This window comes from Xiphophorus hellerii, chromosome 3 (genome assembly GCF_003331165.1).
Source record: "Xiphophorus hellerii strain 12219 chromosome 3, Xiphophorus_hellerii-4.1, whole genome shotgun sequence".
Classification (NCBI taxonomy): domain Eukaryota; kingdom Metazoa; phylum Chordata; class Actinopteri; order Cyprinodontiformes; family Poeciliidae; genus Xiphophorus; species Xiphophorus hellerii.
In genome coordinates, this window is record NC_045674.1 from 17656868 (window position 1) to 17680505 (window position 23638).

The 23638-nt window shown below is 39.2% G+C and overlaps 2 protein-coding genes across 5 annotated transcripts in view; one reads left to right on the forward strand and one right to left on the reverse strand.

Moving 5' to 3' along the window:
* nbeal2 (neurobeachin-like 2) overlaps nt 1-13910 on the reverse strand; it is a 45519-nt gene extending 31609 nt beyond the window's left edge. For 3 of the 4 annotated variants that reach the window (XM_032558474.1, XM_032558472.1, XM_032558471.1), the window contains exons 1-8: nt 13319-13910; nt 4900-4988; nt 4585-4749; nt 3714-3795; nt 3277-3389; nt 2943-3025; nt 1273-1358; nt 880-1183 (exon numbers count right to left, since the gene is read on the reverse strand). In XM_032558474.1, coding sequence (XP_032414365.1) covers nt 880-1183; nt 1273-1358; nt 2943-3025; nt 3277-3389; nt 3714-3795; nt 4585-4749; nt 4900-4988; nt 13319-13393 — 997 coding nt within the window. In that variant the 5' untranslated portion in view covers nt 13394-13910. Of the gene's footprint in view, nt 1-879; nt 1184-1272; nt 1359-2942; nt 3026-3276; nt 3390-3713; nt 3796-4584; nt 4750-4899; nt 4989-5959; nt 6116-13318 lie in introns of those variants that run through there. The other variant, XM_032558473.1, reaches the window with a different exon arrangement.
* A 1319-nt stretch (nt 13911-15229) lies between these two features.
* On the forward strand, nt 15230-23622 carry ccdc12 (coiled-coil domain containing 12). Its single transcript, XM_032558478.1, has 8 exons — nt 15230-15374; nt 15646-15838; nt 18182-18255; nt 21509-21588; nt 21670-21731; nt 21814-21848; nt 22310-22386; nt 22878-23622. The coding sequence occupies exons 1-8, from the start codon at nt 15307-15309 to the stop codon at nt 22955-22957; spliced, it is 669 nt and encodes a 222-aa protein (XP_032414369.1). The 5' UTR covers nt 15230-15306; the 3' UTR covers nt 22958-23622.
* Nucleotides 23623-23638: the final 16 nt, after the last annotated feature.

The window sequence follows — 23638 nt, forward strand, 5'->3', positions numbered from 1 at the left end:
TCACAGCAAACCATGTCAAGGTGCCTGAGCAAACAAGAATATGTTCCTATTCGATCCTGTTATAAATACAATCAAGATTACTACGCAGTTGGTAAAACAATCTATCTATGGAAAGCCAGAGGATCACATCAAGTTACCAACTACACTGTAACTGCAAAGTTGGTAACATGCATGTGTTACAGTGGAGGTTTTTAAACAGCAAACCTCCAGAGTGCTTATCACCCATGACCTACTGGAAGTTTAAGAGGACAGATCAAAACACACAAAACATGATTACTGGATCATAAGACATTTGTAATCCAGGTAGTTAGGACATTGCTAATTCTGATACTGTTATTGGTTCAGGAGAGGCTTAACAATCCTGAAGCTAAGAAATGCAACAGTTGCAGTCCATTTCCAGTATATCTGTGTGTGTGGTGGCTCTTGAAGCTCAGACTCCAGCCAAAGTTCATACCCTGTGGTAGCAAAATTTGGTTATTTCTCTGGTTTGTGATCCTTTTGTATTATGTTTTTATCCCCTCCAAAAACGATGACATTAATATACTTGAATGCACCACTTTAACAGCCATCCAGTATAGCGATGACCTTGCATGGCTTAGACGATGACTGTCTGCTAGACTAGAGACAAATCGAAAAATATTTTCTCAGTTGTTTTACCTGGTATTGTAATTTTGTGAGAAACAAAGTTTTTGGTATTAAGTTATAATCATCTAAATGACCACAACTAAAATCCTGAAATATTTTACTCTGTGTGTAATGAGTCAGTGTGAGTGTTTTAATTTAAAATACTGAAATCAAAGTTTTTGATCAAAGTGATTGAGATCCACCCGCACTTGGGATACTGTATGTCACATAAATCTGCAGAAGTGATGCTCTTACTTAGCATTTGGCTCTGGAGTGATATCAGGCTCTCTTCCCAGCTCTGCCTGTCTTCCTGGTCAATGCTGAGCGGACGGTTCCAGTTGAGGAGTTGGAAGTAGCTCTCCAGTATCGTCTTGATCTCCACCTGCCGCTCCACGGGACTGCTGGAATGCAGGAGGTGGATCATCGCTGTCAGGCACTGCAGAGTCAGCCGTGGGAGCTTTGTGTCTTTAGATTCGGCAGAGATCCGGCAGCACCACACCCGCAGGACGGAGAACAGGTCCTCAACAGACTGAGGGCTGACGGAAAGGAGGCCATTTTTCTAGAAAAAAATAAAAAAGGAAATTAGATGAAGTTTGCAACCCCTCCGCTTTTTAAAAAATAAGTAAATAAGACAGATTAGTTGCTGACCTTTCCCCCACTGATGACAGCACCTTGGAGATGAACCAGTCTGAGTATAAGGAGCTCTGGGATATTTTCACTATCCTGGAGACTCTCTGGATAAGGAAAAGAAATCAACACAGTGCATTTAAGACGAGGCAGAAAAACAAACACAGGAAAAAAAAAAACATACATACATTTCAGCTGATTTTATTTCAAAAACACCAAAATATTCAATTACAGAATGAAATATTCAAAGTAAATATTAATGAGATAGAAAATAAGATATTACCATTCAGTTAATGTACAAAAACACTTTTAGCTATTAAGGACATGATTCACCTCTTTCATCTAAAATGTCAAATTTAGCTAAAAATGCTCCACACATGCACAACAATGTGGTTAATGTTTTTTATGACAAAGTGACCTTAATAGATTTTTATGGTAACTGAGAAAAAAAAAGAGACACTGAAAGTTGCAAATAATAAAATTAAATATGCAGAAAAAGTCTGTCCAGGGTGACCCCGCCTCCCGCCTGGAACGTTAGCTGGAGATAAGCACCAGCAGCCCTCCCACCCCACTAAGGGACAAGGGTGTTAGGAAATGGATGGATGGATGGATGCAGAAAAAGTCAGAGACTGACTTGGTTTAAGATTTATGCCTTTTGGCTGAGTCATTAATAAACTCAATAATAAAAAAAAAATATTACAATAGTATCAACACTTGAGCATCGCTTATCAAAATATTTTGTCCTATATCTGATCTACATGGTTTTGTTTTCGGTTTTGTCTTTCAGGTGAGTATAACTTCTCTTTGAGAACTTATTCAAAGTATTTTTCTGGTTCTCTTCCAATAAGTGGTCATTGACCGTTTATATTAGAGACAGAGGCAACATCACACCATGTGACAAGTTGTGGACTACTTTAAAACAAAATGATTACCTGACGTACAGTTTAAAATATTATATTAGAAATTTATCTTAATCACCTTACTGATGCTAAAAATAGCAAACCTTGAGTCATCTGACTGTTACTACATTCATAGCAAAACAAAGTGTTGTTATAATGAGAAAAAGATCTGGATTTTTGGGTTTCCAATCAAGAAAGTCCCCTCCAGTGGTACTACTAAGCAGTGGTCACCTCTGCTGCATAATTTTTGCATCACTTTTGAGTATCTGCCACTAGTTCACTTCAGCAATCTCCATCCCTGTAATAAAACTTTAGAGGAACCCCGGCTTGACCCCTAAGACTATTGGTTTTCCTTTTCTTTCGTAAAAATGTTCCTGCTGCGACTTCTTTCTCAAAAAGTAAGCCCCCTTAATTGGTTAAACATTACATAAGTGGCCCTTAACATTTCCAATCAAAGCCTGCCATTACAGCATAATCCTCTTAAAGACTTGTACATACTTAAACTGGCCCAAAATGAGCTTTCCCACATGGCTTATAGATCAGCACTTGCTAATCAAATGGAATTATGTAATGACAAACCTGGTAAGTAGATGGAGGACAACAGAGTTTTAACCTTAACTGAACAATAACAGGTTGGACCAGATCGGAATGGGCTTAATACTGTTTATAAAACATCAGGATGTTTTTTCTAATGTTAGATGTAACAAGAAATGTAAGCATTTGAGTAAAACCATTTTGACTGTTGAGATTTTTGTGGCCTGACAAAGATCAGAGATGCTGGTAGTGTCTCACCATGAAACAGAGGAGGCAACTCTTCCGGCAAGGCCAGTGGGGAGAACTTGTACTTGTTCCTCTCCAGCAAACTCACCTCCTCCCTGCAAAACACAAAGCCTTGAGTCATCGTCATCCTATCACGCCTAAGAATCAACATGCGATTTCCACTAATGCTGCTGGTGCAAAGTTTGGTTTGTTTTCAAGGCGTAGGGAGCCACAAGTTGAGGTGTTACACATCGCAGAGGGTTGGGCAACACATTGTATTCACATGATAATCTTTGAGACTTTGTATGACGGAGTCTCACCTCCCACGCAGTCACACACTCTGAAGGGTAAGACAGCACACACTCACCCTGCCAGACGTCTCCTCCACGTCTGATAAGGGTCAAACAGACTCTCGCAGAGCACCAGTCCATACTGAACCACCTGCTCCAGCGATGACTTCTCTCCTTGTCCCTTCTTTAGCTGTACAAACAAAAGGTTTGTGCACAAGCATTCATTTTCCATTCAGCCTCAGTTCTCAGATACACCTGTTGTAAGTTTTTCAATGTGCAACAATTCCAGTCCTTTGAATAGAAGGTCAAACACACACCCACTTGTCTTTCACTCTAAACTAGATTTGTCACTTCAGGGAGAGGATGCCACAAGCTACAGATATGGTGAATTCACTCAGAGTTTATTCTCGCTTTGCTTTGACTTTTCTGGGATTTGCAGGCTGTATATGCTGAGCATGCCTGGTATGCGAGTCATAAATCAACCACTTATTTCTTTTGTTTCAAAGGATCTTACCTGCTCCAAACAGAAATTTAAAAGCTTGATAGTTTCAAAAACAAAGCTGGGTGTCTTTTCAGGATCGATGTTCTCCATGTTCCTAGAAGAAGGCAAAAATGAGTGCTGTTTTTAGAAACCTTAACTAATAGCTTAACTGGCATGTAGAAAATATTGATAACCCTTTGTGGGGCTGTTTTGCTGATATTGGTACCGATGCTTTCCATAAAGTGAATAGAATTAAAAGAAGTAGGACTAACTCTTCGGAAGGACTTAATTCTTCGGATTCACCTTAAGCAGCTGAGAATTCAACACTTGAACACACCCAAGTGTTCCAACAGAACAACAATCACACATCTAACACTCATCGCATTAGATTTTGAAATGGATAAAATGGGTTAACATTAGGGTGGTGGAAATCCAAGATTGCAGCCATACTAAAAATGTTCAGACTATGGTTAAAAGTCTAGTCTGTGTAGGACATCAACGGATTTAAATTAGCTTTAACAGTCTGTCTAAAGGAGCTGATCTATGTCAAGCTGAATTATTAAAAAAAAAAAGTTTCTGATGACTACAAAAAGTGCATGATTGAAATGCAACTTGTAAATGAATCTTTTACCAAATATTACTAGGGATGTATACATATATTTAAGCATATACAAAGCAAATTAGAGAAGTCAATCAGCATTTGTATCATAGGCATTTTTACTTTACTGTTTAAGGATTTATAATACTACCATGAACAATAGTTAAATCTGAAATTTCTAACCAATTACTTTCAAATATTTCATGTTGTTTTGCGTTTTGGTCACTTAGACAACAAAAGTTGTCAAGCAACTCTAAGGTGACCCCAGCAGCTATGAAATATGCACATAAGGATTAGAGGTCTCACCTGCAGACAATGATAAAGAACTTTATAAGGAGCAGCGGGTGTGGCGTGTTGCCGTTGTGCTCGGTGGCGCTGGAGAGGTGGAGCGCACTGTGCCATAGCTGGGTGCTGAGGAACACCAGGACCTCCCTGGGGAGCAGAGGCACTTCTGAGCTGCTCTCCTCCAGCCTGGAAGAAAGGCAGCACAGGACAAAGTGAGGAGAGGGAGAAACGTGCACTGGGATGGCACTGTGCAACATAAACACGTCAATGCACCTGCCTTGTGGGAATGCAAATCAGCAGCAACGTAGTTTAAGATTTTCAACTGTTACTACCCACCTCCGAGGCTCCAGAGACTGTACATCGATGAGCCGCTCAAAGGATGCCACGAATGCCTCAAGCCACTGCTGCAAGTAGCTTACATCTTTCTGCAGGAAAGAAACAACACATGGACATGCGGAGAGCGAGTTAACAATACATTCAGAGACACCACACAGGTCTGAAAATGCTATGACTAGTCTGAGCATTAGCGTTTGACGACCTGCGGTCGAAAAGATGGCAGTGACTAAACCTTTTGACCTGTTTTTGAAACAGGATGTTGCAAAGAAATGTGACACGAACAGAGGATTGCATGAGGCAATTCTTTCCTTTTGCAAAAGAACAAACAAAATCATCCCTGCATTTCAAAGTCCACATCTGTCACAGCACAGAGTAAAACTCAGAAGTCTCTGTTGCTACTTTTTCAAGATGGACATCTTGTTGAGATGACTTCTATGTTTCTAGATCCTTTGAAAGTCATGTGAGTCAAGGATGTTTACAGACGCCTGTTATCGTGGTTTCAATCAGTCTCTGCAGTGCAACATATCCTGCCAATCATCCCTTCATACAACAGTTGCTTAAATTCACATCAGACAAAGTAGGTCTTCTTGCAAACAGCTTAACTCTTAACATTCAAAAACACCTCCATATTAAGCTAAAGGTTAATGAGCCCCGATGAATTAAGGAGAACTACTCTGTGTTTCAAAGTGAAACTACACAACAGAATGTGCAGCATTCAACCCAATCAACAACCCGAACATGTTGATTGGATGAGCATACTAGCCACCACCGTTGCTGATTTGGGACACAGAAGCTTCTCAAAAGCAGGCTGTGAGAAGGAAGATGACTCGCTTTGGACTTACTTACTCACTGTTCATAAATAACACATGGAACACGACACGAGGAGCAACAACTCATCTGGTATTTCCCTTATCTGGCAGGCATATGCAGTATATAATCTTTGCTAGAACACTACCATAAAACAACTTTTGATCTAACATGCATTCAGTAAGACAGATGTACTTTTCTTTGGCATCTAATAAAACTCTCAAATACTCCACTAGTGTTAAATTAGCCTTACCAACTGGCATTGATTTGGGTGCCAGTCCATCTCTCATTGTTTGAGTCTGAGCAGGGTGCCAGGTTCCAGCGAACCCAGTCTCTGGTGAAACCTTCAGAGCGGACAACAGCAGGCAGCTCGGCTGCTGCACATCACTCCTCAACCAAACTCAGGCGTTTAACTCAATCGCCTCTTGCCTGCTAACGTCAAGCAAGCAGCCAGGAAATTACATGTCACTTTAAGTGAAGCTCATTTCCTTCATACTCGGCTTCCTAGTCAAACCCCTTCCTCTTTTGGTTTGCGCTGCAAGTAGCAATGGAGGTAGGAGGCCTCTGTCAAAACTTCCCACAGCAACAACAAAGAACCGGGCCCACGTTATGCTTTTTCTAAATATAACATCAAAAACATGTCACAGGACAAACAGGGTTTTTTTTCTCATTTGGGTAAAAAAACAATAGACAACTGTATTTTAGAATGTCCTAACCTGATGCTAAGCATTGGATCTGTGTTCTGATCAAGCATATTTTTAAATAATAATTATTCAGCTGTCTTAATAAACCCAGCTTCCACTATTACGGTTTTCATTCTCTGTAGGGGTCTATTTATGTCTTCATGTCTTCAAAACTGCATTATAGGAAGTGAACATTGTGTGTGGTTGATCAAAAGAGTAGGGTTTTTTCACCACTTATAATAATGTTTAAAGTGTAAGAAGGTTCTGTCTGTCTCAGCTTCCTGTTTGTCTATAATTTGAAGGAGAGGTGGACAGAGAGCTGCTGAAGAACCAGTCAATTACGACATTCAGAGCAAAGTACAGATATTACTAAGTGGAACAAGTTCTGTAGGTTTTCTTTGCACAGAATTAACATGAGCAGCACTGAATTATGAACAAGATTAACTGTCAAAGGATTATATCACAATAAAGATTATATCACAATAGTGTACAAATGCTAACACCAGCTTTACACTTCAGCTATCTGCTATAGATGAAACTATTAACAGAAGTGCGCAGTGAAACCTTCAGCTGTGGAGGCAGATATGGGATTAGAAACTAATAAAGCTTTCTTCTGCTTTAGATCAAATTAACGCAGCTTTCTGAACGTAGTTAAACTGTGATGGAGCAGTGTATTGTAGAAGAAACTCTGGTTAGGGCACCATATCTGAGAAAAATAATAGGGGCAATTTCAGCGTCCAGAGCATTTTTTATGATTTAGCCAATGAGTTTTCAAGCATATGTTTGGCTTTAATTAAATTGCATTCAATGATGTATAGGACAGGGATATGGTTTTGAAAGCAATTTGATAAAACCGGAGTAGACACTGAATCCATTATGTATATTGTTGAAGCAATCGACTAAATTCATTTATGAAAGGGAAACATAATCTTTATCAACGCTGCAGACCATGACCTCGGTGGAGTGACCTCTTCTATTCCCAAATGTGTAGAAACAGGAGTCATATCTGATCCAGCAACCAACGGCAACCAGTGTCAGATTGTTACTAATGCAACAATTTATGCACGGCATAAATGCAACCCGCTGCATTGCAATCAATGCAATTTTACTCATATATTACTTCTCATACACACATCAATGGAAAGAGCTCTACAGATTAATAACAGCAAACCTCCAATCCAAGTAAATCCCCATCTAAATTAAAACCACATTTTCAACAGAAATATACACATGCCCACCCAACAAACAGACACCCCATCATACATGCCAACACACTTTTAAATAAAATAAAAAACTATTTTTTATATAGCAGGAGCAACACTGCCGATGAGTTAACAATGAAGGAAATAAAAATTTGAATCACAAAATAATAAATAAATAAAACTAAATTTAATTACAAACATGTATATATTTAGTGAAACGCAAATTAATGAAATAAATTAAAATATAATAATAAATAATATAAAAATAATAATAAATGTAAAATCAATTCTTGAACTATAAACACATTTAAGAATGTAATTTATCTAATTAATTTCTGAATAAAAACTAAAAGTATATATATTAGTAAAGGAAATACACAAACTTGAACGGACGATAAATCCATATTATTCTGCTGGATGCTACTGTAATTCCTCCCTGGTTGCACTGCCTGAAAACAGGAAGCTGCTAAACAGCCCATTGTTTTTCTTTCCAGCATCTGGACAAATAGGTATCTGGGATCTGAGAAGGGAAGCGGCAACGACAACAGAAGAAGCTACGATTCAGTCCTTGACGATACGCATGAGAGAGTTTGAGTTTTATAACAACATTTGTCATTTGCTTCTGCTGAAGCCTCGCCCTTAAGAGAGTAAAATAGGATGTAGTTGATTAAGCTTTGTGGTTTGGAAAATATTGTCTTACAACTATGTGGGGCTCAACTAAAGCCCATGTAGCATGCTTGGCTTTCCAGTTTTATGTGAATGTCACATTTCTACTCCGGCCTGAGTTTGTCCTGGACGTCTTGTTGTAAGTTCACTTGGAATATGTGCGGAATATGTAAAGTTTTAAATCTGATTTTAAAAAAAGAAGAAGAAAAAGAATTGAGATTCCAGATAGGAAGTGAGACCGGTTTGCTAATGAGAAGTAAAACAAAACTGGCTCCACCCGTTAAGAAATCCTTTACAAAGTTCTCATTGATTAGCGTCCCATGAGAAAAATTACTGCCATCGTATCCGATTCTTTCCCTGCACATTACTCAGAGCAAGAAGCATTTGATTAAGGTTTTTTAATGAAATATGTACTGACGCTGCTATTAAAGCCAAAGTCCTAAACAGGCATGCAAAACTAACTCTGCAAACTGTGTTATTTAGCAGGTTTTTTTGCACATGGCCAAGCAGCTGTGCTTCTCTGTGCTGCTTGGCATTCTGCTTCGCTCCGGCTTCCTGCACAAGTGAAAGCAAAGAGGACTTTGATTTTCCTGGTTGGCGGCTCTGTTGGTAAACAGAGGAGGCCGTGGCTCATGGTGGGTGTCGGGGGGTGGGGAAGCAGGGATTCAATCACACAACTTTCATCAAAAGCTGCAGGAATGGTTGCTGCTGCAGGTTACATTCAGAATCAGGTGAACGCGGCCAGATGAGTAATGTCATTTGTTCAACTCTCAGAGCGATCCAAGGGGGATGGTTTCACAGCTGTGCCGATGAGTGGCAGTCGAGTTGTCGCTGTGGTCTGGCTTTGCCTCTAAGGGCTTTAATTAGTCCCCTCAAGTAAGAGGTCACAGAATAATCACAGATTGTTTTTCTGCGAGCAGGAAATCTTTTGGATCACCACTAATCGTTAGGAAAGATGCTTATTTGCTCTTTATTCTCATTCTATGGACATCTGGAGGGCTATGTTTCGATGATGTCTCCGGGTCATTTTCTCAATGCAAATCCCAAACATCTTGAGCTTATTTAGAAGTAAACTCTAAAGGTGAATGACTGTTTGGTAAGGAGTTGTCTGGGCTTAACAAAGGATGTGCAATATAACATATGAATGTATCAGTCAACAACAGCTCAAAAATAAATTACCATGAGATAAAGACCTGCAGATAAGGCTAAGTTTTGTTCGGTGGTGACTAACAGGGCAAAGCTCATCTAAGCTTGGCAAAATGGGACGAAGTTTATAGCTTTACTTTTAAAAGGTCATATAAAAATAGATACATAAGTTTCCTAACTGACTTTGACTTTGATAAAAATAGCAACAATAATTCATTTCCTCTATAAAGGAAGTGGAATGATCATCAACAGTGACTTGCAAAAGTATCCATGCTCCCTGAACCTTTCATATTTTGCTGCATTACAATAACAAAAAAATGTATTTTATTAAGACTTTTATGTCAGACCAGCACAAAGTAAGGCATAATCATCACCTACATACCTTTTAAAAAAGTCAACTTACTTAAAAAGCCCACACCCTTTAACATTTCTTTAGGCCCAATCTGAGAAGGTTAAGTTTGTCATGATTTGATCTGCCTTTTCTTTGCCTGTAAGGGATAAAAACTAGCATTATAAATGAGAATATAACTCCTGAAGCAATGCCAGCAGGGCTGGTTTTAACCTGGCAAGATAAAAAAACAAGAACTGAAGCCTGGCTCTGCTATGAAGATCTGTTAACACAACCATAGGTTTGTTTAGCACTTAGCTGCAAAACCCAGAGAAAACTCAAGAAGCATTTAGAGTGTAAACATCGTATCTTTACAGTGGCCCCTGAGTTATTTATTGATCTAAAGTATGTGAAGGATGCATGGGATGATAAAGAAAATGGGAGGCTTAAAAAAGCAGACATTAAGGAAACCATCAATAGAGATAATTTGTTATTCAGCACCTGCATGTTTGATCACTTTTATGGAAAATTTTTCTCGTTGCCTCAGAGCGTCTTTCAAACAATCCACATACAGTAAGTCGGTGATCTAGAAAGTCCTTAGAGGGGTGTGTGATTTCTTACACAATTGAAGGAAACTGAGCTCTTTTTTTCAATGACAAGCCTGTGCAAGTTGTGCTTTTTTATAGCAAGTACGTGAAGGCTGAGGGCCTTCAAGTCCTAAACTACTACAGAGAGAAATGTTAGAAAACCTGAAGAGACAAACAGCTGAAATGATGCATCTAAAACAAATAAAGCATGTCATCCATGGGGACTCTGCGTGAAGCTGCTGAGGGTTCGTCAACAGTTTTGATAAAAGACTCAACAAAGCCCGGGTTCGCTGTGCAGATCAACTTATTTACTATAGTCAAATCTCTCCTTGATGTGTGACAAACCAGATCTGTGAGTCAGCAAAGGGATATGTCCAGTTGAAAAATGATTGTCTGTGCCAACTCACCTAACAGGCAGATAACAAAAGCGCTAAACACAATGGTGTGGTAGGCTCTAAAGGAGAGGCTGGGGAATCAGTTCTGCTGCTTCTCTGCAGTCTCTTGTGTTTCTATGCTGTGTGAATCACATAAAGAGGTTGCATCAGACATGAGTTATATCCTTTACCTCTACTATCTGAGCAGATGAAAAACCAACACTGATGAGAACAAGTGTTGATTTTCGGTATTTAAAAGACTATTATTAGCCATTTTTTAAATTTATAACAGGGATAGAGGAAAGTGACAGACAGCCAAGACGCACCTTAATAAGGAAGTGGTCTCACACACACAGAGATGCTAGACAACTCTCACTCAGAGGAGTTTCAGGGTAACTCCTCTGCACCAAACACCACAAACACACACTTTATCTCTGATTCTTTCTAGCAACAGACTAAGACCGCCATGCAAATTACAAGCTGTTGTGTTTCTTGCACACCAGAAAGCTCTGCACATCTACAGCTGTCTATGCAGCAGAAACTCAGAGGGGAAATAAAAAAGTAGATTAGAGAATAAGAAATCATTTGGGATCGGCCAAAAATGATCAAGATGACTCATTTGATAATATGTTGTGCAAGAAGTCATACACTAAAGCTCTGATAGGTGTGGGCTGGTTACCTGAATCCAGATTTACTGTGCCCTGCTGGTCAGCTGGTAGGAGATTCTATTTTATTTTTACTAATAGAAAGGTTAACTGTTGACAGTGAAGGCGTTGAAACTGAACTCATTAAAGCAACAAACATCAAACTGTGCGCTGAAGGGCAAATAGTTTTAAATTAAAGAAACCAGAGAGTAAAATGCAGTTTGTTTTAAATATTTGAGTAAATACCATAATAAAAGAGTAAAAACAGACTATGTTTACTACTGTAGTGAACATGCCTGACTTTTGATTTTCCACATTTAACTGCCATCTTCTCAAATGTATTTTGGATCATAGGATGTGAATAGGCCTGACGAAACTACATAGATAAAAAAAGAGTCTTAATGAAATTTCTTTAATTGTCAAAACTGCAGATCTGCTGTGAAGAGAGGCTGTAAAGAGAGAGAGAGTACAGGGCTGTCCTCAGGCAAAGAAGCAGATTGCTAAGACATGAAATAATAAATGAGTCATTGCCCATTCAGAGCCAAGCTAAGCGGAGATGTAATCATTATTCAGAATCTAGGTTTCAAGAAAATGTATAAACATGAGTTTAGAGTAATAAATGATGATCTACTATGGAGTTAAACAGGCTCTATGCCTAATTTATCCACAAATGCAGTGGCTGTCAAACTTTTTATAACAACTACCACTGGGGTAAAGGTTTTCCAGTCATACTTACTGCCATGCTTAAAATTGCAGTACAACAGACCAAGATTTCACAAGTTTGTTGAGTCATCTCATTAAAGAGGGGAACCAGAGACAGATCTTAATTGCTACCAATTAGAGGCTGGTTGAAGAATATATCTACTCAAGCATTCAATTCTTACTCAGAAACTGGTTAAGATCAAGTTCTAACTTCAGATGTAAATGTTCCTGATGAACTGTTAACCCCATGAGTCATGAGCTAATTACCTGTACCAAGTTATACCATCTAATCAGTTTCTATTCTAGCTTATTACGAGCAGGATTGGGGTGTTGGCATGTCCTGGTAACTATCTCCAGCAGTCATTATCACAAGGCAACACAAGGACAAAATGGGACAAGTATGGGAGCAGACACTAACAACTGAAGTCAGTTTAGAGAGAATAATTAACCTAACATCCCTGGAGTACCAGAGGAAACATCCATAGATAGAACTCCACACAGAAAGCTGCTGAAGTGCTAGAGTGATGGAGAATAGTATAACACAGTGCAGCCCCTCCCCACTTGTTGCTGCATGGTGCCAGACAGCTGGCAAAAAGAAGGCTTCTACAAATAAAAGTACAACTTTGACTGTTGAGAAATATCTCCAAGTACTACAGTAAAAATACAGAAAGCCATGATATGGAAACTGAATTATCACCCTTCACTCTGCTAAGCTAATATGTTGTAATATTTTACAACTGGCAACTCTGAATTATCAGATCATGTACTGACCCTACATTGTGGCTAACTAACTTTACATTTTAGCTAGTAATTGGTTGGTACCAAAATTCCATTAAAAATAGTCATTGCATCCCGTTTTTAAGAACATTATCATACTGATGACACATGTTTCAGCGAGGAAGACAGGCAGCCAGGTAGGAACAGGAACAGGAAGTAGTCCCAGAAACACCTGCATCGCAGGTACATGATCTAATTAACTTTAAGATGTGTTTCAGTAGCAGTTTCTTCATGACTAGAGGTGAAAAGTCTCGGAAATGTACGAAAACGACACACGATGCTTGTTTGGTTTACACAACGCAACCAAAGTCACAAGATAAATAAACGCTGTTTATAGGCGAGCAGGCGAAAAAGAACCGATTTCCTCATATAAGCCAGACAACTAACCATGGGGCTCACAGGCCTGATTGTTATGCGTTTATCGGCTCTGAGTAACTCCGAAGTTCGGGCAGAGGAGCAACAACAACAGGTGTCATCGTCGGCTCTTCCGCACTCGCACTCACCTTTGTGTAATACAACATCCACAGCTCGTACAGCCTTTCCTTCGATGCCATTCCGCCGCCTCTGTGGTTGCTCATCACCTCCTCGTGTATATTTCTCTTTTTCTTTCAAAGAATCGTGCGAGCGGCGTCTGCCTGAAGTTGCTTCCTAAAGGCAGGGGGACGCGGCGCGCTCCTGCCAACCATTCCTGCAAATATCCAACAGAGGTACACAAATCCGAATGATAAAAATAAATATCGAAAAAGACCTGTCAGTGTCCAAATGCAAAGTTGTCAGAAAACGCGGAAAAAAACAAACAAACAACACCAAGTCGCTGATTCGAACACTTGCCGAAACTGTGCAAGCACAGGGGAGGAAAATGCGTGGAAATACACGCCCGGAGAAACACCCATGTATGTCCGCAGTTACAGCGAGCTTGTTGCTGTATGGATCCTGCTGGAGAGGGCTCCCACGGAAGAAGCGAGAGATGCCATCCACTCGGGACTCAGAAACGGCAGCGCTGCCCGTTTTGGGATCAGCTGCTTTCAGAGGGCGGACAAGAAGCGACTGATCATCAACTACTGTTAACAAGACCATAAATTCACTGGGAAGTTGACTGGAGATCATGCTCACAGGTAGACTGATATTCTTAAAGACACATGCACAAATAAACACGGGCTTAGCCAAACGCTGCCAAACATCAGCAGCAGACAAGTCTACCTGTTCAAAAAAATGAAAATAGAAATCTAAAAGCAAATTCTTTACAGTAGAAAGAATCAGGGCCATTTTTCCAGGCCGAGGAACGTGTGTTTTGGCACAATAAGCTGAACTTCAGACTCCATTATCAACTTGTAATGGCTCCTTGTTGCTTATTATGTTGTACTAAACAAGACTGTAATAAACAGCAGATGTTTTGGGGAATAAAAGGTAATTCATAAATTTATCTAGAACTAAAAATGAAGAAACAAAGACATAATTGTCATCCACTGCTAAAGGATGAATACTGAAATTAAAACCTATAAGGTTTTAAAGGATTAGGTAGAGGGTGCATTTTATTTTTTAATAAATAGTAGGAGGTCACAACAAATCTGTGGAAGACTAACACAAAGTGAAGTAGAAGGAGATGACACATTCTGAAAATGTTTTATTTTAAAATTCTGAAAAGTGTGGCATGTGTTTGAAATCAACCCCCATTACTCTGATACCCCTAAATGAAATCTGCGAATAGCATAATTACCGCTGCACTCTGCAAAATTGCTTAGTGTGGAGAAGAAAAAAAACATGTTAAAGAAGGCATACTAATTTCAGACTTTTAGAAGAAGGTCTTTAGGTCATGTGAGTCTAGAATGATCTTTTTCACCTACATGCAGAATGATTGGTAGAAGCCTAATACTTTAAGTCCCTCTCAACAATCCATAGTTTAGCTAAAACCATATCTTTGTCTTGTTTACAAAATACTTTCCTTGCAAGTAATTGCAAAGAGGGAAGAAAACGGGAAAAGACATCACTTCTAAATGTTCAGCACTGGTAGAGGCATAAAGCAAAAGCTTCGTAGCTTTAATAGTAGCAAAAGGTAGTTGCACTATGTATTGGGTCATAGGAGATGGTTAAAAAAGCATGCCACACCTTTCAGGTTTATATTTGTAAAAAAAGAAAAGAAAAATTTGCATAAGTTTGTTTTCTTTTTCTGACTAGAGCATCTTTCAGTGGCTTTATTGAACCGTTTCTTTGTGTTGCTTGTACAACACATTTAGAGTACTGATCCATGGAACATACCCAAGATAAATAAAATGTACTATATTATTTCATTTTGATATTCAGCTTTTGTTAAACTGTGAATCTCATTTGGAACTGGAGTTTATTTATTTACTGACTGACCTTGAGCTTGTTTTTTTCCCTGAGGTTATCTTTCTAGGTTTTTCAACATCACCATGACAGGGTTGGGTTGTGACACGCTAATGTTAATCACCAGAACCACGGACCCAGTGCAGCTTGAGGAAGCTGAATTACTATGGCAATGGCCTACATTCCTAAACAAGACCTGACACTGTGGCCATCAGCAAACGTTACAGTGAGGCGGTAATATTTGCTTACATGAACTTGAACCTATATATAGAGCATGTGTAAAATGTAATTGAATAATAAATAATTTGAGAAAAATAACTTGTCATCTACGCAAAATATTACAAATGCAAATATTATATGTAGCAATACATTAATAAATGTGTGGGTTTTTTTAAATTTTCAAGACAATACCTCTTTTGTTATTTTACATAGATGCAAAAAAATTACAATGGTTTCGTTGTTAATTGGGGGCACATTTGTTTTCAAAACAAAATCACATGAGCAGGCAACAGACCATCCAAGTTGAAGCGCTCGACGGGCGATTTTACGCCCTGCTGCAGCAGGGTCTGTTAATGGATGTCAGAGGGAGTCGAGCGGCGTGTGGAGAGATAAACATGGAGAAAAACGTCGGGTCGCTTCAGGAGCAGGCGCTGAAGAGAAAAGAGAGACTCAAAGCGCTGAGGGATAAAAAACGTCACGTAAGTCCCTCTTCTAGCTTGGAATAATATTTGAGAATTTGAACACGGTTAAGAAAGTCGTATTGTTTTAAGCTAGGTAACGTTAACAAACTTAGCTTCAGGCTAACGTTAGCCAATGAGTTGAGGCGAGGAATTGGAAAAATTATCCAATTTTATTCAAATACATTGTGTATGTGTTTGTATAGTTGTTTAGATATTAAATTAAGATGAATTCAAGTCAAATTTGATTTTGTAATCGCCGTTGTGTGGCATATTTTATCCTTTTTTTTTTTTGCGGTGCTGATTAGCTAAGCTAAATGTTGTATGTTCTTACCTCTATATGCTTCATGATTAGACTGAACTTCAAGGTTGATTTGTCCGTGCACATTGCTTTATGTTGCACCCATATTAACGTTTTTCAGCCACAACATTGAAAACCTGATGTTCGCTTGAGAAAGATCAGATGAAACTCCAGTAGATGAAATTACACGGTGTATTTGATCACGTTAAATTTGTGACAGGTCCTATTACATCGTTCATTTAATACTAGACTGCGAAGATTTAGTTAGGACAGTCCCTTGTGTTTTTGTTTTGCAAATAAAAATCTATGAGGCAAGCAGTTTTTCCCATCTCCCTTTACCCAATACCCCAAATAAAATCTAATACAACAAGTTTCCTTTAGAAGTTAACATATTTGTAATTGTATTCTACCTGGATGTATGTAGTGTCAGTATAAATAGCTAAATCTGCTTTTATTTCAATGACCCCTTCTGAAAGTAAACTTGAATTTTGAGTGAAAAATTAATACCACCTGTAACACATGCTTGTAAAACGCCCCGGGCGAGCTGATATCACTCTGAATTACAAAACCCCAAAGAATGGATTGGTGAAAAAAAAATAAAAAATCCAGATTTTCCAAAATTATTTCTTTTTAAACAGAAAACTTGATCAATTCATAAAATCAATTCAATTTTCCAGTTACCACTGTGCTCACAACATGAGTTGCACTATTGGCATTTATCTATGTCTTCCCAGAAAAACAACAACATAGAAAATAATAATCATTACTATAATTATAACAATCTTTCCCATTTATTTTGCATATTTGAATTAAAACATAAAATATTGCGTTAGAAATATCAACAGGACAATAAGTCATCCAAGAATAAAGGACAAGTCACAAACCTAATATTCAAATCTAATATGGCTGTAGTAGTAAACAATTTATATGCATTTCTAGAATGCATTCTATTTTATAATCATAAATGCATACACAACATGCATTTGAGCTTTAATGTTTGGTTTTAGAGTAACAGCTTAGAGGTTCTCAGCCAAGTTATGAGTTGCAACAACTGGTAGATGTTACTAATTTTCTGACCTGCAACTTTAAGCAGAATAAGTAGGTGTGATTGTATTTCTAGATCCTGATCCACCTCCAGAGGTAAATGGTCGGTAGCAGAAGTAACCGCGGAGACTTGTTCTCTGTTCACTTCACTGGGTGGGCTTAATATTTTATCCACTTTATCTCTGAGTGGGATCTGTTTAAAGCAAAGATGATTTCCAGTTCCTCATTGGGGTTGCAGTCTGTGTTGAAACATTTGACAGTTACAGTATTTTGCTCCACTATGGTCGTCTACATGTTTTACAAAGGGATTTTTGCAGAGACCTTGTTCAATGTGCCACCCAGCCCCTCCTCATCCTCTCTTTTCATAAGATCCTGTGATATTGCAATGGTTGATAAATGTTTCCTCCAGTCTGCAGTTGTTGTCCTTCTGTGCTGCACTTGAATTATACGTCACAGCCCTGAATTGTTCAAGCAGGTGGACAGGAAGCCTCTTCAGGAAAATAGAGCCTGGGAGGGGTTTGATTTCCTTTCTTTCAAACTTTGAAATTTAGGTCAATACATTTGAGAGGAGGAGGGGGCATGCTTTATAATTTTTGCAAATGAGTTTTGTAATTTGTCTCACTAGATTACATGCGGATAGATTTTGTGCAGGCAATACATTTCCTTTTTTGCCCGCCAGTACAAAAAAAACATCCAAATTTCCAGATTAATAATTTTATTTTTTTTTAACTCAGAAACTTCTGAACAGGTCAGCTCTTTAAGCAACGAAGTTCAAAATGTAAATGTGTTATTTGACTCCCAAATCACAGGACATTACAAACACTCATAATTATGTTTGTCTATGCAAATGATGGTCTGTGGGTCTCCTGTGACAGACCTAAATTAGGGTAATTCATATGTTCTTTAAAAAAAATTGGGAAGTGTCTTATTTTTTCATGGCTGAATGCAGTGATTCTTATTTTCCTTTTTGCTGTTATGCTATTTGCTAAAGTGGTCCTACTGTGCTGATGTGTCTGCAGGGACATGAGCAGGAAGATGAAGAACCAGAGAGCAAAAAGGCGGCACTAGAGGAGACTCCTGAAGAAAAGCACAGGTTGGATCTCCTCGCTCTGCAGAGATGCTCATGATTTGTTTGTTTTGTTTGCATATTGCTCTTTCTTCAGTGTTTGCTTCTTCTTACTTTACAGTTTAGACACAAACGGAACTGAAACTAAACTTGATGTGCAAGATCAGAGCATTTATCTGCGCTTTAATCGCCTCGCCACTGCATGTCTGTCTGTGTGTGCAGGTTGTGAGATTGGATGTTTACACTGGGCTTACACACAGCCTGGTGCCATTAGCAGCTCAAATATTGTGCAGCTCACTCAACTTCATATTAGCAGTTGGTAGCAGGGAGCAGCCATCTTTCCTGTCCTACAGGACCTTTTTTTTCTCCATTGTTTACATTTAATGACCTTGTTCTAAAGGCACCTGAAGGAGTGCCGCAGCTTTTCCTCCAGTCCGACAGGACAGGTCTCTCTACCAGGGTGAAAATAGCCTCAGGGCTTACAAACATCTGTAGCGTTTGGGTGTAAAGAGTGTCAAGTATATTCTGGGGTTTCAGAACTGTGTTTTGCAAACACTGACACTGGTCTGCAATGTGCTGTGAGTGTAATGTATCTTGTTATCAGCATTAAAGTTTCATAGGAGATCGAGTTGCGAAAGCAGGTTGGTTTGGAAAAAAGAAATTCTTCTTGTCCCTTCGAGGTTTCTATCTCTTTGTTTTCTAACATTTTGTTCCAAGTCTAATCCACAAGATGCACCAACTATGCCTTGCAGCTTTTCCTGTTGCATCATGTTAGGTGTGGCTAAAACTTCAGCTCTTTTATTGAGAAAGATGGGCAAGCAGATTCCAAGTTCTTCGAGTTGACGAATTACATTCAAAGAACTTTGAACGCCTTTGAAATCTTTTGCTTCATGTTCATGCTTGCCGTGTTATGTGTTAAAGTAAAGTAGCTGAGTATATGCTGGCCTGATATTATTGTAAACAGTTGAGCACTCCTGCTGCCCTTCCTCCTCAGCAAGAGTTTTCTCAGAACATTTAGAGAGAGCCCCTCTCAGCTCATGCTCCGAATTTATCACTTTGTTTCACTTTGATGCCACTGTCTGCTTGAGGTGGAAATGTATAAACACACCCCTTGGCGTTTAGAAGCATTTGAACTTGGTGACGGCTAATGACAAAAAAAAAGCTTTGAGGGCAGAAGATTTACACACCTATTGTCCGTCCTGTTCTTTGTTCTGCTCATGGAGGCAGTTGAAACATAATTTTTCTCTGGATCTCTTGCTACGTGTTTATTTTCAGGTGTGGGAGGAAAAAAGGAGTTAATAGTGATGGAGATGGTGTAAAATTCTGCTTAAATATTAATGGACACAACAGGGTGATTCTTAACAATGTTGACGACCTTCTGACCTTCAGCAGCACACTAAAAGGTTCAGGTTTCCATTTGCAGGTTCATCAAAATAAATGCAAGAATTTGCATTTACCTATTGAAATTGTTGGAATTATCTAAACTCCTCTCCACAGAGATGAGAATGAAATTTAGTCAGCGATCGGAAGGTTGTAGGTTCGATTCCAGCTTCCTCCTGCCACATATCAATGTGCCCCTGGGCAAGGCACTTAACCCCAAACTGCCTACCGATCTGCGTATCGGTGTATAAGTGTGAGCGTTTCTGGGGGTGAGTGGGTGAATGTGACTAGTGTGAAGCGCTTTGAGTGGTCAAAATGATTGGAAAAGCATTGAGGTTTTAAAAAACGTTTTAAAACTGCTAAATATTTTCTGTCATGATGTTTCTATGACTAAAGACTAAAAGATCCAGGTTCTGTTTAGAAGTGTTTGAAATGAGCCTGATCTCTTTGGCTCAGCCGTAGCAAAATGTGAGGAACTCGGAGTAGAGCTGCTGCTCGTCTGGAATAACATCAGTAGAGTTGCTTCTGTCGGGATACTTCCTGGACCCAACCCTTTGGAGATTTTCCAGGCATGTCCCACCAGAAGGAGTCCCCATGCTCGACCCAGAACTCGCTGGAATAAGTTTGTGTTTGTCCTGGTTTGCCGTTTTTCAAGATCTCCCAGAACCAGCTGAAGAGTGTTGCTGGGTAAATGTTAGGCTTCCTTCTTTGACCAGCTACCTCCATGCGCCTTTCTTTGATAGCCAGACACCACGGCTGGATGAATATTAAAATCCAGTTTTCCCAGTCCTCTGGTTATCCCTCCATTCATTGGGATCGGGTTATAAAATTTTATCTAATATGTCATTTGCATTTTTGTTTCCACACACAGTTGTAGAGTTTTAGGGGACGATATTCAAACGACGATTTAAGCTCCAATCAACTTTGGCAGCAACAGGTGTGGGAGGGGAGCACTGTCCTACTCTGTGTCATAAAGTTGCAGAAAACTTTCTTTTACTTTGATCCATCATTAAAAGCAGTATGATAGAAAAGGTGTTGAAGCCATAGCTGAATACATGTACCCAGCTGATCCCTGGTCAGTTGTAGAAAGATGTGAGATAACGTTGGGATAAAGAAAGCTGGGTTACATGTAGTCTACTTAATGCAAGGGAATTGTTTGATCATGCTGGCTTGCATAAGACATTTTTATTATTATTAAAGTGACAGTGCTTTACTCAGTCATATTTTGGTTGTTTTAACAATTAAAATAAAGTTTACATTTTTCTACCACTGAACCAGCATCGTAAGCATCTGATCTGCACACACACGTTTGCGTAAACACAGGCAAACGTGTGTTTGCCTGTGGGATCTTGCTGCTCTCTGTCAGCCGAGAGCAGCAGGATCCCAGCTAGCTTTTTTACCCGTAACCAAACAAGGCATTGGGCCGTCCGACAGAAGGAGTGTGATGGATCTATCAAGAGCGCAGCGTGTCAAGCTTCATCCCAAATCCACGCTAAGCTCTGAGCAGCTGATAAGTCTGTTGTGCCGTGCTTGTTAACCTCCGCCTCTGGACCCCTCGGTGTGATCCGCCAGAGACGTCGGCTAAGCTCGCCAAGAATCCCTCTGTGTGGAGCTGTGATGAAAGACGCGGCCGTTCTGCATTAAGGGAAGAATTCCTCAGCTGTTTTCTGCTCTCCGTGCCCAGGAGCAGGTGGAACATGTTAATCAGAAAAGCTTGCTGGTATAAATGGGGACATTATACTCTTACCACCCCTTTTTTAGACATTAGATGTGCAGCTGTGTGGGGATTTCAGATGATCTTTTATGTTCTTTAATTTGCCTACACTGCCACCTGCTGGATCGTCACATTTGTAAATATGTCCACTAAAGTTCTTGGGGGGGGGGGGGGTTCTGTTTTCAGAGAGCTGAAACTGAGGAATTACACTCCGGAAGATGAAGAGCTGAAGGAGAGGCAGGTACCTAAAGCCAAACCAGCTTCAGGTGAGACTTTTGGATTGAAAACAAGCCTTTGGTGCTGCAGAAATGAGTTGTGCTGAAACTGATCATGTTCTTTGGTTGCAGTGGAAGATAAAGTAAAAGATCAGTTGGAGGCAGCAAATCCTGAGCCCATAATCGAAGAAGTGGTGAATACTTACTTTCGTTTAGATCTATTTTACATTAGTAAAGCATTTTAAGTTGTCTAATTTACCTTATTTCTGCCTTTAGGATTTGGCCAATCTTGCACCAAGAAAACCAGACTGGTAAGCCCCGTTTCAAAGTTTTGAATCAAGGTTGTACAATATCTACTAAGATAGTCATAGCTGTTGAAACTTTTCACATTTTGTCCAATTGTAATCATAAACCTCATTGTGTTTTACTAGAATTTTATGAGCTATATGTAAAAAGTATCCCTGCAGCATGATGCCGCCATCACCGTGGGAGTACTGTATTAGTTTTCCATTATAAAGGCTGTTTTACATTCAGCACAAGAATTTCTGTTATTGTCTTGTCTTGTCTGAAAGTGTCTTGCACTTTCTTCTTCTTGTTTTCTGTACATGAATTTAGATAATGGGTTGCAATCTAATTTATTTAGAGGTATCAGAATATTATTGCCTAAAATTGTCATTTGTGGTCAAATTTAAATGATAAAATGGAAAAGAAACTGTATATTAGAAGAATTTATCAAGAACTCACCATGTGTTTTTCATTTTTTAATCATCAGGGATCTGAAGCGTGATGTGGCAAAGAAACTGGAAAAGCTGGAAAGGCGAACGCAGAGAGCCATCGCTGAGCTCATCCGTTAGTATCAACCACTTTGTTTGCACTCTTTATCGCAGGATGTTGCAAAGATAACCATGTTTGGGAGGACTGTGAATTATTAGGCTAATTGCTCTGTGACTCCCAGATGTTATGGGGGCTTGATTTGAAGGACTCTGATAACCTCAGATGTCTGATTCCACCTGATAAGTGAGCAGCAGTCCAAAAATAGTTGGGTTCTGCCAGGGAAAAACGATACTGATTTTTAATTTTCCAGTATTTTAAATACAACACTTCTCACTTATACTTAAAACGCTTCAAGAGGACATGTTTTGAGTTAGCATGTGCTACAATAGCTGAGATACTGTTGATGCAAATAAATATTTTTCTAGTTTTAAATTCAAACAGACACCATGAATGACGAAATTCTGCTTATCTACTCATCATCTCATAAAAAAGCATAACTACACTGGGTTTTATTGGACTTGTGGTCTGATGTTTTTGTGAGGGATTGTTTGTGTGTTTCTGTCCAGGGGATCGGCTGCGAGGCAGTGAGGAGGAGCTGGCAGCAGCGGTGGGAGCTGTGGGAGTGGAGGAGGGAGACTCGGACTGAATACGTGATGTAACGGGGAAACTGACAGAAACAGGAACGGCCTCAGTTCACTGTGCTTTCAAATGTGAGCTGTACATATTGGTTTCATCCTGCAGAGTAGACGGTTGGATGTGTTTTCATGTGTTTCATATGTGGTTTCTGAAGGTGTGTTTTATATATATATTTTTAAACATTTAAAATAAAATGGCTGTTTTTTTTTTTAAATGTCTGAATTTCCTTGTTAAATAAATAAAGCTAGTATAGAAGATATTTGGATTAAAACATCAGTTTGTAAGCAAAGACTTGAGTTCGCACTTCTCCCAAAGTCTAAATGAATAAGAAGGAAGAAGAGCAGAAAGGAAAATGTTATTTTTAGGCTTCATTCATTCTCTGTCTTCCATTGTGTGTTAGAGATCTGACTCACACTGATTCATTCCAACCTGACCACTTTTATGCTGGTTAATTAAATTATTTACAGAGAAAAGTTTAATTATCCTAGAATCCATCCATCTGTCCATTCTTTCATTAATCTATGATTTCATTAATCTGCCTATTCATTTATTTATTCATTCATCTTCTGCCATCCATTCTTCCTTTCATCTTTGTTTTCCATTCATTCTTCTGTTGATCTGTCCATCTTCATTCATCCATCTGTGTCCATCCAGCCAGTAAATAACTGAACTTGATCATACGTCTGTTTAT

Excerpts from the sequence above, each read along its gene's own strand:
- ccdc12 (XM_032558478.1), top strand. The coding sequence starts at position 15,307 with ATGGCAATGGCCTACATTCCTAAACAAGACCTGACACTGTGGCCATCA. Across the intron at positions 15,839-18,181 it reads TGAGGGATAAAAAACGTCAC|GGACATGAGCAGGAAGATGA; the intron begins GTAAGTCCCTCT and ends ATGTGTCTGCAG. Across the intron at positions 18,256-21,508 it reads ACTCCTGAAGAAAAGCACAG|AGAGCTGAAACTGAGGAATT; the intron begins GTTGGATCTCCT and ends TTCTGTTTTCAG.